This window comes from Oncorhynchus mykiss, chromosome 23, assembly GCF_057628025.1.
Source record: "Oncorhynchus mykiss isolate SJ-2025 chromosome 23, ASM5762802v1, whole genome shotgun sequence".
Taxonomy (NCBI): Eukaryota; Metazoa; Chordata; class Actinopteri; order Salmoniformes; family Salmonidae; genus Oncorhynchus; species Oncorhynchus mykiss.
Genome location: NC_143044.1, coordinates 19,328,643 through 19,342,478, shown reverse-complemented (window position 1 = coordinate 19,342,478; position 13,836 = coordinate 19,328,643). Strand labels below are relative to the sequence as shown.

At 40.2% G+C, this 13,836-nt stretch overlaps 1 protein-coding gene across 1 annotated transcript; it reads right to left on the bottom strand.

Moving 5' to 3' along the window:
- Window positions 1–10,084: 10,084 nt before the first annotated feature.
- On the bottom strand, window positions 10,085–13,085 carry LOC110502550 (fibroblast growth factor-binding protein 2). The gene is made up of 2 exons (XM_021580670.3): window positions 12,896–13,085; window positions 10,085–12,126 (listed from the first exon to the last, which is right to left on the bottom strand). Exon 2 carries the CDS (start codon window positions 12,018–12,020, stop codon window positions 11,388–11,390), a length of 633 nt encoding a protein of 210 aa, XP_021436345.1. The 5' UTR covers window positions 12,021–12,126; window positions 12,896–13,085; the 3' UTR covers window positions 10,085–11,387.
- Between the last annotated feature and the right edge of the window lie 751 nt (window positions 13,086–13,836).

Here is a 13,836-nt window from a genome sequence, read left to right as displayed (position 1 = left end):
TTGTCGCCCTAGCTTTAAATATCAACGGGGTTATTACAATTTTTGAGCAAAATAGGCAGGTTTCTCGACTCATACCCTATCTTTTAGAAGGGATTGCGAGATGATTAGCTTAGCAACCGCATGACAACGTGAATACAATTGGCTGACAGTCTGCTGGGCAGAGCGTTACACGTTTCTCCATTAATTTCCCGCTCTGATTCTTATCTCTTCCTTTTCTAATATCTCTGAATGCACTGAGCCACTGATGTCCAGGCAAGAAGCAACTCGCCAGGGAATTATCGTTTTCAGTCACAATGTCCTTTCACCTCATATAATGACTTCCATGACATACAGTACCTTCAGAAAGCAGTCACATCTGTTGACTTTTTCCACATTTTGTTGTGTTACAACCTGCATTAAAAATGAATGATACTAAGATTGGACTCACTGTGTGCAATAACAGTGTTTAACATGATGTTTGAAAGACTACGTCATCTCTGTACCCCACACATACAGTGCCTTTGGAAAGTATTCAGACCACTTGACATTTTCCACATTTTGTTATGTTACAGCCATATTCTAATTTATTTTTTATTTTTATCCTCAGCAATCTACACACAATACCCCATAACGACAAGGTGAAAACAGGTTCTTAGAAATTTTTGCAAATGTATAATTATTTTTTGTTTTACTTAATTAAATAAGTATTAAGACCCTTTGCTATGAGACTCCTCGAAATTGAGCTCAGGTGTGTCCTGTTTCCATTGATCATCCTTGAGATGTTTCTACAACTTGATTGGAGACCACCTGTGGTAAATTCAATTGATTTAACATGATTTGGAAAGGCCCACACCTGTCTATATAAGGTCCCACAGTTGACAATGCATATCAGACCAAAACCCAAGCCATGAGGTCAAAGGAATTGTCCGTAGAGCTCCGAGACAGGATTGTGTCGAGGCACAGATATGGGGAAGGGTACCAAAACATGTCTGCAGCATTGAAAGCCTCCCGAGTGGCGCAGCGGTCAAAGTCACTGCAGTGCTTGAGGCATCACTACAGATCCGTGTTCGATCCTGGGCTGTGTTGCAGCCGGCCGCAACCGGGAGACCCATGAGGCGGCGCACAATTGGCCCGGTGTTGTCCGGGTTGGGGGAGGGTTTGGGATGTCCTTGCCCCATCGCGCTCTGGCAACTCCTGAGCCGGGTTGGGCGCATGCATGCTTACACGGTTGCCAGTTGTACGGTTTTTCCTCCGACACATTGCTGTGGCTGGCTTCTGGGTTTTCTATTTAAAAAATATTTTTTTTTTTACCTTTATCTAACTAGGCAAGTCAGTTAAGAACAAATTCTCATTTTCAATGACGGCCTAGGAACAGTGGGTTAACTGCCTTGTTCAGGGGCAGAACGACAGATTTGTACCTGGTCAGCTCGGGGATTTGAACTTGCAACCAATGATCTAACCACTAGGCTACGCTGCCGCCCCTACAGTTAAGCCACCTCCGGATCTATGGCCTATTTGTTGCGAACCTCCCTACTCTTTTACATTTGCACACACTCTACATAGATTTGTACATAGAAAAAAAAACAATATAATCAATGTTAGTATAAGGCAGTAACGTAACAACATTTTGAAAAAGTGAAGGGGTCTGAATACTTTCCGAAGGCACTATACATTTATCTCTAAGGTCCCTCAGTCGAACAGTGGATTTCAAACACAGATTCAACCACAAAGACCAGGGAGGTTTACAAATGCCTTGCAAAGAAGGGCACCTATTGGTTGATAGGTAAAAAAGCAGACATTGAACATCCCTTTGAGCGTGTTGAAGTTAATAATTACACTTTGGATGGTGTAACAATACACCTAGTTCCTACAAAAATACAGGCGTCTTGCTTTTGCTGATTGATCTGCTTCTGTTTTGTGGGTGGCACTGTGTGCTCCCTTTGAATGGATGGGTCCCATTCTCTTGTGGGCAATGTTTTTCTTTTTCTTTTTCAACAGGAAAATGAACCAACACACCTACAGGTTGTGTAAGGGCTATTTGACCAAGGAGAGTGATGGATCAGATGACCTGGCCTCCACAATCAATCACCCGAACTCAACCCAATTGAGATGGTTTCGGAAGCGTTGGACCGCAGAGTGAAGGAAAAGCAGCTAACAAGTGCTCAGAATATATGGGAACTCCTTCAAGACTATTGTAAAAGCATTCCAGGTGAAGCTGGTTGTGAGAATGCCAAGAGTATGCAAAGCTGTGATCAAGGCAAAGGGTGGCTACTTTGAAGAATCTCAAATATAAAATATATTTTGATCTGTTTAACACTGTTTTGGTTACTACATGATTCCATATGTGTTTTTTCATATTTATTTTCACTATTATTCTACAATATACAAAATTTTGACTGGTACCGTATACAATATTTTTTTCAAACCTATAAGCAATACAAGACTAATATTATGGTGGGAGATTATAATACGGTTTTAAATACCTCAATGGACCGTAAAGGAAATCACACTACAAACTATCACTCTCACGCACTTAAGGAAATCACAAAAGTCATGGATACTGTATAAACAACAAAAAAAGAAACGTCCCTTTTTCAGGACCCTGTCTTTCAAAGATAATTCATAAAAATCCAAATAACTTCACAGATCTTCATTGTAAAACGTTTAAAAAATGTTTCCCATGCTTGTTCAATGAACCATAAACAATTAATGAACATGCACCTGTGGAACGGTCGTTAACACACTAACAGCGTAGGCAATTAAGGTCACAGTTATGAAAACTTAGGACACTAAAGAGGCCTTTCTACTGGTTCTGAAAAACACCAAAAGAAAGATGCCCGGGGTCCCTTCTTATCTGCATGAACGTGCCTTAGGCATGCTGCAAGGAGGCATGAGGACTGCAGATGTGGCCAGGGCAATAAAATGCAATGTCCATACTGTGAGATGCCTAAGACAGGGAGACAGGAAGGACAGCTGATCATCCTCGCAGTGGCAGACCATGTGTAACAACACCTGCACAGGATCGGTACATCCGAACATCACACCTGCGAGACAGGTACAGGATGGCAACAACAACTGCCCGAGATACACCAGGAACACACAATCCCTCCATCAGTGCTCAGACTGTCCACAATAGGCTGAGAGAGGCTGGACTGAGGGCTTGTAGGCCTGTTGTAAGGCATGTCCTCACCAGAAATCACCGGCAACAACATCGCCTATGGGCACAAACCCACGGTCACTGGACCAGACAGGACTGGCAAAAAGTGCTCTTCACTGACGAGTCACGGTATTGTCTCACTAGGGGTGATGGTTGGATTCGCATTTATTGTCGAAGATATGAGCGTTACACCGAGGCCTGTACTCTGGAGAGGGATCGATTTGGAGGTGGAGGGTCCATCATGGTCTGGGGAGGTGTGTCACAGCATCATCAGACTGAGCTTGTTGTCATTGCAGGCAATCTCAACGCTGTGCGTTACAGGGAAGACATCCTCCCCCCTCATGTGGTACCCTTCCTGCAGGCTCATCCTGACATGACCCTCCAGCATGACAATGCCACCAGCCATGCTGCTCGTTCTGTGCGTGATTTCCTGCAAGGCAGGAATGTCAGTGTTCTGCCATGGCCAGCGACGAGCCCGGATCTCAATCCCATTGAGCACGTCTGGGACCTGTTGGATCTGAGGTTGAGGGCTAGGGCCATTCCCCACAGAAATGTCCGGGAACTTGCAGGTGTCTTGGTGGAAGAGTGGGGTAACATCTCACAGCAAGAACTGGCAAATCTGGTGCAGTCCATGAGGAGGAGATGCACTGCAGTACTTAATGCAGCTGGTGGCCACACCAGATACAGACTGTTACTTTTAATTTTGACCCCCCAGTTCAGGGACACATTATTCAATTTCTGTTAGTCACATGTCTATGGAACTTGATCAGTTTATGTCTCAGTTGTTGAATCTTGTTATGTTCATACAAATATTTACTATTATGTTAAGTTTGCTGAAAATAAACACAGTTGACAGTTAGAGGACATTTCTTTTTTTGCTGAGTTTATTTGTTGTTTCAGTGGATATATGGAGGCTTAAATATCCTGACCGAGTGAGATGGTGGAGGCTCAATCAAGCTAGTTGTCTTGATTACTTTCTTATAATAATTCTCGCTGGCACCAAAAGTAAAAAATAAAATTTTAAAAAGTGTTGATAGGGGACTGAATACGGTCGGACCATTAAAAGAAATGGCTTATATATTACTCTTACAGTATTTCTACGTGGGCGAAGATATTGGATGGTAAATTGTTTTTAACTAGGACAGAATAATTTATAAAGGACATTAACAAATTATTTTTTTTATCTTAGAAATGCTACCAACAATAATTGACTGGAAACTTGTGACAAATGATGGAGTCACCCATGATTCACCAAACAATATTTTGAAAGAGGATGAAAAGTACTTTAAGCTCATGTTTTCGTTTCAGTCTCCTCCATCTCCACTAACCAAAGATAACTGTATGGATCTTTTTCTATGAATAATGTAAAATTAACAGCTGTACAGAAAGACTCATGTGAAGGCCAAATTACACAGGAGGAACATTTAAGTCCAGGAAAACTCCAGGCTTTGAAAAGGCTTTTGATAAGGTACGACTGGAATTTATAAATGCCTGGAATATTTCCATTTTGGAGAATCGCTTATAAAATGGGTTAGTTATGTAAAGTAACCCTAGGTGTAAAATAGTAAATAATGGCTACTTCTCAGAAAGTATTAGACTGTCAAGAGGAGAAAATAAGGTTGTCCACTATTGGCATATCTATTTAATATGGTCATCGAAATGTTAGCTACTAAAATCAGATCCAGCAATAATATCAAGGGGTTAGAAATCAAGGTCTTAAAAACAAAGGTGTTGTTGTACGCTGATGATTCATGTTTTTTTTAAATCCACAATTTGGATCCCTCCACAGCGTCATAGAGGATCTAGATACTTTTTTAACCTCTCTGGATTACAACCAAATTATTATACATTTACTATATTACCTATTGGATCACAAAAAAATACAACTTTTTCATTACCATTTAGTTTACCAATAAAATGGTCAGATGGTGATGTGGACATACTCTGTATACATATCCCGAAAAAAAGAAATAATGCATTTTAATAGAAATAACAAGATATCTACTGTAAAATAGAATTCAAGTTGGATTGGCTTCAGAGATGGATGGGAGGGGTTGATGGTAGCTGAAGGATTACAAAGGGATTAAAAACAAACAAGATAACTGTTGTAAGGTGTAGTGTGTCTGTAAAAGGTACATAGCATGTATAAACTGGAAGTAGAAGCCTAGGTGTTGTTGTCCATTAGTTTACTCCAATTAGGAGAGGGGTGGGTAGGGTTAGCAGAAAATAATACATATACAGGCTTCTTTCCTAACTCAGTTGCTGGAGAAGAAGGAAACCACTCAGGGATTTCACCATGAGGCAAATGGTGACTTTAAAACAGTTACACAGTTTAAAGGCTGTGATTGGAGAAAACTGAGGATGGATCAACAACATCGTAGTTACTCCGCAATACTAACCTAACTGACAGAGTGAAAAGAAGGAAACCTGTATAGAAAAAAATATTTCAAAACATACATCCTGTTTGTAACAAGGCACTAAAGTAATACTGCAAAAAATATGGCAAAGCAATTAACTTTATGTCCTGAATATCGTAGTGAACACGAGGGGAGACAGAGAGCTGGTTTCAAGCGCAGGGCTCAGCTTATGTTTATTGCAAGGACCACAGGAGGAGGCCGGTAGCTGGGTCCATGGGCAGGCAGAAGGTCATACACAGCGGGTCCAAAAGGGCAACAGTACAAGCAGGGAAAAGGCCAGTAAGGAGATCAGGCAATAAGTAGATAGGCTAAAGTACAGGTCAGAGAATAGGCAAAAGGTGTTGTTAGTGAGGCTTCCAAAAACTATCATACAGGGGAGGAGTACATCACGGGAACCCCAGCGCCCCGAAAGATGTGTCACAAAACAAACAATACCTCACAGTGATGGGGTGCAAAGAACTGAACTAAATAGTGTGTGATAATGACATACGTGTGTGTGAACAGGTGATTAGAATTCAGGTGATTGGGATCTGGAGAGTGAGCTGCATTCAGGGGATCTACGTGTTTGAGGGTGTGAGTTGAAAGCAGATGTTACAAATCCAAAGCGTTATGTTTGGGGAAGATCGAATACAACACATTACTGAGGACCACTCTCCATATTTTCAAGCATGGTGGTGACTGCATCATGTTTTGGCTATGCATGTAATCATTAAGGACTGGGGAGTTTTTCAGGGTAAAAAAAAGAAACGGAATAGAGCTAAGCAGAGGACAAATTCTAGAGGAAAACCTGATTCAGTTTGCTTTCCACAAGACACTGGGAGATTAATTCACCTTTCAGCAAGACAATAACTTAAAGCACAAGGCCAAATCTACACTGTTGCTTACCAAGAAGACAGTGTATGTTCCTGAGTGGCCGAGTTCCAGTTTTAACTTAAATCTGCTTTAAAATCTAAGACCAAATAACTCATTTGACAAAGTTTGAAGAATTTTGAAAATAATAAATGGGCAAATGTTGCGCTATCCAGGTGTGAAAAGCACTTAGTGTCACACCCTGACCTTAGTATTCTTTGTTTTCTTTGTTATTTTGGTTAGGTCAGGGTGTGACATGGGTGATGTATGTGTTTTTGTCCTGTCTAGGGTTTTTTGTATGTTTTTGGGGGTGTTACCCTATCTATGTGTTTTTGTACGTCTATGGTTGCCTGGATTGGTTCTCAATTAGAGGCAGCTGTCTATCGTTGTCTCTGATTGGGAATCATATTTAGGCAGCCATATTCTGTGGGTATTTTGTGGGTGATTGTTCCTGTTCCAGTGTTCAGTGTTCACGTTACGGGACTGTATCGTCTTTGTTCCTTTTTTGTCGGTTTGTTGTTTTGTTCGGTGTTTAAGTATTCCTATTAAATATGGATAATCATCACGCTGCATTTTGGTCCTCCTCTCTTTCACCCGAAGACAGTCGTTACACTTAGAGACTTACCTAGAAAGACTCACAGCTGTAATAACTGCCAAAGGTGTGTCGTTGAAATTTCCTGTATTACCAAATCATGAGAGAGCAAACCACAAACAAGTCAGAGTTATCATAAAGTCCATCTTTAATTTAATTATATGAGCTTCAACATAGCCCTGTGACTCTCAGTGTCTATAAATGAATTATCTGAGAGTGCTTACAAAACAGTTCTTAGTATCATTTATAACAACATAACAAATAACAGATCTTAGTTAACACAAAAGTAACTATTCCCACATAAGCATACTTATGAAAATTAATAAAACATCTTATTTTAAATGTTACCTAAAGGATTCTGATTCTGCTACCACAGGTGCTTCTACAAAGTAATGACTCATGGGTGTGAATACTTAAGTAAATTAGAAATTCTTTATTTCATTTTCAATAAATTTGCAAACACTTCTAAAAACCTGTTTTCACTTACTCATTATTAGTTATTGTGTGTAGATTGGTGAGGAAATAAATATATTTAATCAATTTTGAATTCCGGCTGTAACACAACAACATGTGGAATAAGGCACTGAAGGCACTGTTGATAAGATTAAGCCTGTTTTTTTCTAAGGCAACTTTAGTATGCTAGTGTAAGCCTAAGAGCTCCTATCTAACTATAGTTCAGCTAAGCGTCAGCATTCACTAACAGCCGGCACATTGCTAGCTAGCTAATGTTAGCTTACTGAGGGAGTGGCACACCCTGACCTTAGTTATCTTTGTTTTCTTTATTATTTTGGTTAGGTCAGGGTGTGACGAGGGTTGTATGTGTGTTTCCACTTGTCTAGGTTTTTTTTGTATATCTATGGGGTTTTGGTATTGTCTAGGTAAATGTAGGTCTATGGTGGCCTGAATTGGTTCCCAATCAGAGATAGCTGTTTATAGTTGTCTCTGATTGGGGATCCTATTTAGGTTGCCATTTCCATTTTTGGTTTTGTGGGTTATTGTCTATGTGTAGTTGCATGTCAGCACTCGTGGTTATAGCGTCACGTTAGTTTGTTTAGTGTTCTTTGTTTAATAAAGAAGAATGCATTCATCAGTTTGTGATTGTACTGCATGATCTTACAGTATGTTTCTGTCTTGCTAGTGAGACAGACAATTATGTTGTCTTAATTGGTACTTATTTAGAATCAAGTGAGTCCAGTTCTCAAGGTTACTCAACAGCAAAACAGAATGAACCATCACAATGAAAATATTTTGTATCAATCAGTTTTCATGCCAGAGTAAACAGACAGTACATCATACTGAATTGAAAATACATTAATTGAGAGACATACAGTATCTTCTGCAGGTCACATGATGAGATCTTTATGACTCTAATTCCCTGAAATGTTCAAGTCGAAGTTTCTCTAATCTTTTTTTTTACACGTTTTTGGACCTGAGAGATGTATTTTTAATTCCCAGGGTTCTATGCTCACAGTAGGGTGAGAAGCTCTTTTCAAATGCTGAATGTGAATTCTGCTGGGTCAGAAAAATTAAGGACAATTGTGTAGTAGTCTATGTCCTCGTTCCGGTGTACTTTTAATAGTTCTATAAAAAAACACAAAAAAATATAATAAAGGAGGAGTAACAGTTTGATATGCAGTAATTGAGACTGCATCAACTCATGAGAGGAGTGAGGAAAAACTGGGAAAAATAAAAAAGTTTACAAATGGTTGCTCTCATTTGCTAACCCCACCACTCTCTCTCTCTCACACACACACACACACACACACACACACACACACACACACACACTCAATTAGTTATTGTGTAACATTACAGATGTTCATTCTACTTTGTTTGCTATTCTCCCCATGTTTAACAGATATCTTGCTTGTCTGGGTATATCATGTACACACACAGTTTATTGGTTGTGTGAAAAGTACATATGCTCATTCTGTTTTTGTTTGATATTAATAGTCCTGTTTTTTGCATGTTCCCTATGAACTATGGAACTTAAGATATGCACCTATTGTTACGGAAAAATATAAACTATTGGAACCAAGACTTAAAAATAACTGATATTGACACAAGGTGGAGGGAAAGATGGAATATTTTAATAGTCTGCACAATCTTGTGAATTGTTGCATTATTTGCTTGGATTGTTAAGTAGTTTGTGCTTACTGGCTTGTGGCTACTGTGATATTTATGAAAGCAAAGGCAAGGATTTAATGTGAACTGAAAAGTAAAACTCTATCGCCACGCCGCTCCTCAGACTCCTTCATCTCGTAGTGGGAATAGGGCCCTAGTAGTGTATACAGGTTCTTCCTTAGTTATTCTGGGGGTGGCCACACTGCTAGGGCAGAGGCATGCAAGTAATCACTGCTCTATTTGATGTATGAGGGACAATGGAGCGACTGTAGAGAGAAGAAAGACAGAATCCTGGGTTGAGAGGGGCGTTTTGGCATTACTCTCCTGTGTGTGTGTGTGTGTGTGTGTGGTGTGTGGATATGTGTTTGTCTGTCTGTCCTAATGATATATGTACTGAAGATGTAAATGAAGGACTTAGAGAGATTGGGGGCATGCTTGGCTGTGCTATCGAAAGAAATATCTTCATTACTTTTTACACATTATATATTAGTTCTGAGGAACAAACCGCTATCTCTAGTGTGAGTTGATTGAGTTGCTGATCCAAACAATAATGTACTTTGAAATGAACATGATAGCTACTGCTTTCAGAGGTGTATAATCAGTCTGTTACTGAGAGCAGATTGATAGCTATAGTTATAGAGGAAGTTTTAGTGACATAGAGACACAGAGGAAAAAGCTGGTACAGGTGGGAGGAGTGCCTTTGTGGGACAATTCACACCATGACTGTAAACCCATCCTCTTTCTATTCACTAACTCACCTTCCAGTCATCATCACATACATTTCACAGAGACCACACATGGACACACACACACACACACACACACACACACACACACACACACACACACACACACACACACACACACACACACACACACACACACACACACACACACACACACACACACACACACACACACACACACGCAAATTGCAGTGAGACTTAAAGGCAAGACTGTGGCTCTGGTTGGTATAATCGGTCCAAGTTTTTATTAAAAATGTTTAGTTTGTGTTAACCTGAACAAATTGGGCACTTGAATAGCTTAGGTGGACTGCAATGATCACCCACTATAGTGCCAGGAGGTACCTCCTGCCATCTGTTGGCATTGGCAGTGCAACTCATAATCGTCTATTTGTTGTCTGTGGCCACTGGCTACCAGATCACACAAAAAAGCAACACTAGAAAAGACAGACAATATTTCAATTAATAACCACACAGTTGTCTCATGAAGAGAATCTCAATCAAACTATGGATGAGAAAGAGATAGTAGAGCCACAGATACTAAATAAGATGGTACTTTTAAAACTATATATAAACATCCACTTATTACTGTAGTCACAAGACTGCTTTATTTCCCAGAGAGCATGCAATCAATTGTGCAAATTTGGAGAGTCAGTGTCACCTCAAACAGATCACAACAGGTTTCCACGATATTTTGTGAGTCTTGTTTGCCATAAAGTATTTTCAAATATCTCATCTTAATCTTGTGACATTTTCAATTAACACTTTCTGTATGTCTATTCTAAGTGTACACAAGGTCTCACAGACGTGACCCTATCACTACATACAAAGACATGAAAAAAATGTGATTATCAGGGTTGGCAATTTTTAAGAACTGCATTTCCTGTGTTATGTTGACATCATTAAGAAAAATAACATTGTCTCAAGAGATTTTTTATTTTCTGGCAACTAATATCAAGGGATAAACTATGGGGAAAATACATAAAAGTTTCTCAATATTATCCTATTCATGCTCATTACCATTAATTTGTTATCCTCAAGTGTATACACTACAGCACAAAGATCTTGTCAATACTATTGCGATTTTGTATCAAGTATTACAGTATTTCCCCAACTTCACAATATAAATAACTATATCATCCATATAGTCCTTCTAATTAACTGCTTCTAAAAAATAACCATCTAATTTGTGATCATTTATTAAACTAATAAAACAAATGTTCAATATTTATATAGTAAGGTATGTTTATTCACAGGTATAATTTTGTATGCTGTGTTAAAGTTAAAAAATAGAAATCTGATACAAGTCTAGTGACTACAAATGAACAATAGCAAATATTAGTTCACAATAAAATACACAACCCAAAACATTCCTATGAAGCCTATATTTCGTCTCTATATCGCTTCAGACAAACCATTTTTGTTTACGTAGCAAAGAAGTAAGCCCGGATATAGAGGTGGAGTTTTTCAACCAACTGAGTTCATCAGATTTGTCCTTTGTTTAACCTTAGAAACACTTAAAAACTTTAACCTTCCAAAAACCTTACAAAGAAAGAACAGACAGAATGCCATCCCTCGGCACAGTAATTCTCCACTGGCTCCATGTCGTTTATCTCTCCATCCCAATTCCTCTCCTCCAACAGAGTCCTATCCTCTTTCTTCTCCTCCTTCTCTACCATTTCAGGAGCCAGGGGCAATGGATCCTTCTCTCCTCCACTGTTCCCCTTCTCTTTGAGTTTCATGTGGGAGTCCATGGGGGCCTTGCAGGTGGGGGTCTTCAGCACTTTCTCCCCTTTGCACGCGTTGTTCCTCTTCTTCAGCTTGCCCACCAGTTGTTTCCAGTGCCTGACCTGTGCCTTCCTGTCACTGTAGGCTTGGCACAAGTCTGGCTGTCCAGTGTAGCGGCACCAGTAGGTCTGCTCCCCGGAGTTACAGCTGACCAGCAGATTCACCACGCCCTCCCCAGACGTATCCCAAGTACAGTTATGGCCAACCTTTGTGCTGAACCCTCCTGAGCTTGTTACAGAGTTCTTGGGCATCTTGCCTGCCAATGGTGGTGGGAGATGCAACGTCTTGTCGTCGGAGATCTGGTGTTTGGCCTCGGTGCTGGGTAGGACACGAAGGCACAGGAGGAAGAACAGGGGCCACAGGAACCTCATGTTTGGTGGTGATTAGTGCTACTTGAAGGGTTCTTTATTCAAGTGCAGCCAAGCATCAGTAAGACGCCGAAGGGAAACAAAACGGGATGCTCCGAGATCAAAAGACCTACAGGGAGTGAAAATGGAGAGGGAAAACAAAATGAAACATAAATTAATTAAATACACCCCATTTCCCTTCTTTTCATAAAAACACATGAGAAGTTTTACAACATTTTATATTCCCTACTTAGAAAAAAAACACAATTCATAAGATGTTGCGTACCAATTGTACAGCACATTAGAATGTGTATGATGTTTGTTTTCAGTGCACCTATTTCTAAATGAATCGTAATAAAAAAATATATACTTTGTCACATCACTTTAAATCAATACGAGAGGAATGCTTCAGCTCTAAGCTTAAACACTGTAACATAGATCTCATGCCAAGTGAATCCTCTACGGAGCGAATCAAGAAAAGGGAGAGATGGAAATACTGCCACGGCAGCTATTTTAGGGGGGCAGCCACAACTGCAGCACTACCTGGTACATGGGACTAATCTGTATAAAAATCACCTCAACAAACATTTTGGAGAATGAATCCACTCATGCTTTTTACACGGGAGTAATCTGAACATCCTTACTCGGAGTATATCCTGCCATGTGAAGGAAATCACATTGGATTGTTCCAAAATAGTGGTACATAACAAAGACATACACCAAAACAAACAGCCCCAAGCCGGCGCAGAATGTCCTTACTTCACTTAGAAATAACAGGGAAAATATACCCATACTTTGCAAACATACAGTACACCCGGTTGCAAAAACAAAATGTACCAATGAAATGATATCCAGTTCCAATATTTGGTATTCGGTATCTATGTAAATGTCGCACTTACCATGTTGGAACCGTAGTGTCTGCTACTATTTGCGAATGCGGGGGCCCAGGACACTTGCATAAAAGGGGCTTATAGAAGAATAAAGGAGAATGGGGAGGGGTAGAGAGGGGAGGGGAGGGGTAAGGGCTTAAATGGGTCTACCCAGACCTCCCTTAAGCAGTGCCCTTCGTAACAATACTCCTCGCGACCCACAGCCTAAAGACTGTGTGTGGGGGAGGTGAGGTGGTAGGTGGGGTTTGGGTCATGAAGTGTTGACTCACACACCCCCACCAACACACCCCCTCTTCACAGCTAAGAAGACAATGTTCTCTAGAAATGTGATTCTAGTTGCTTTTTTCTGTCCTTTCTTTAAGCTTCACTCTGCTGGTGATACTAAGAGAGTCCTTGACGAGGCGGGAGGTTTGAGAAGACCAATCTCCGTTAAATTGTTTGCAATCAATGTGCTGCTAGCTGACTACATTTAAGATACCATTGACTGTGATTAGACACTGATTGAGGCGCGTAGTGCTGCCCCTGTCCTCACCCCTCAGACCGTAGTGACAGGGGGAATCTAATTGTGAAGCAGAGGAGAAGCACCTTGCTTTGCAGAAAAGTTAGCATAGTGTATGTAAATACAATGAAGATTGCCCTCAGCACAAGCTTCCATGGCAACACCTGATTATTAGTGCTTAATTACTTTGCATAATGAGGAACACAGACATATTGCTATCATGTCACTCTGTATGGTGTCTGTATGTAGCCTCACTACTTTTATAGCCTCGCTACTGTATATAGCCTCACTAATGTTATTTTCCACTGTATTTTTACTGTTGTTTTTATATCTTTACTTACCTATTGTTCACCTAATATTTTTTTGGCACTATTGGTTAGAGCCTGTAAGTAAGCATTTCACTGTAAGGTCTACCTACACCTGTTGTATTCGGCGCATGTGACAAATAAAC

Coding starts and splice junctions, on each gene's coding strand:
- LOC110502550 (XM_021580670.3), bottom strand. CDS start 12,020: ATGAGGTTCCTGTGGCCCCTGTTCTTCCTCCTGTGCCTTCGTGTCCTA.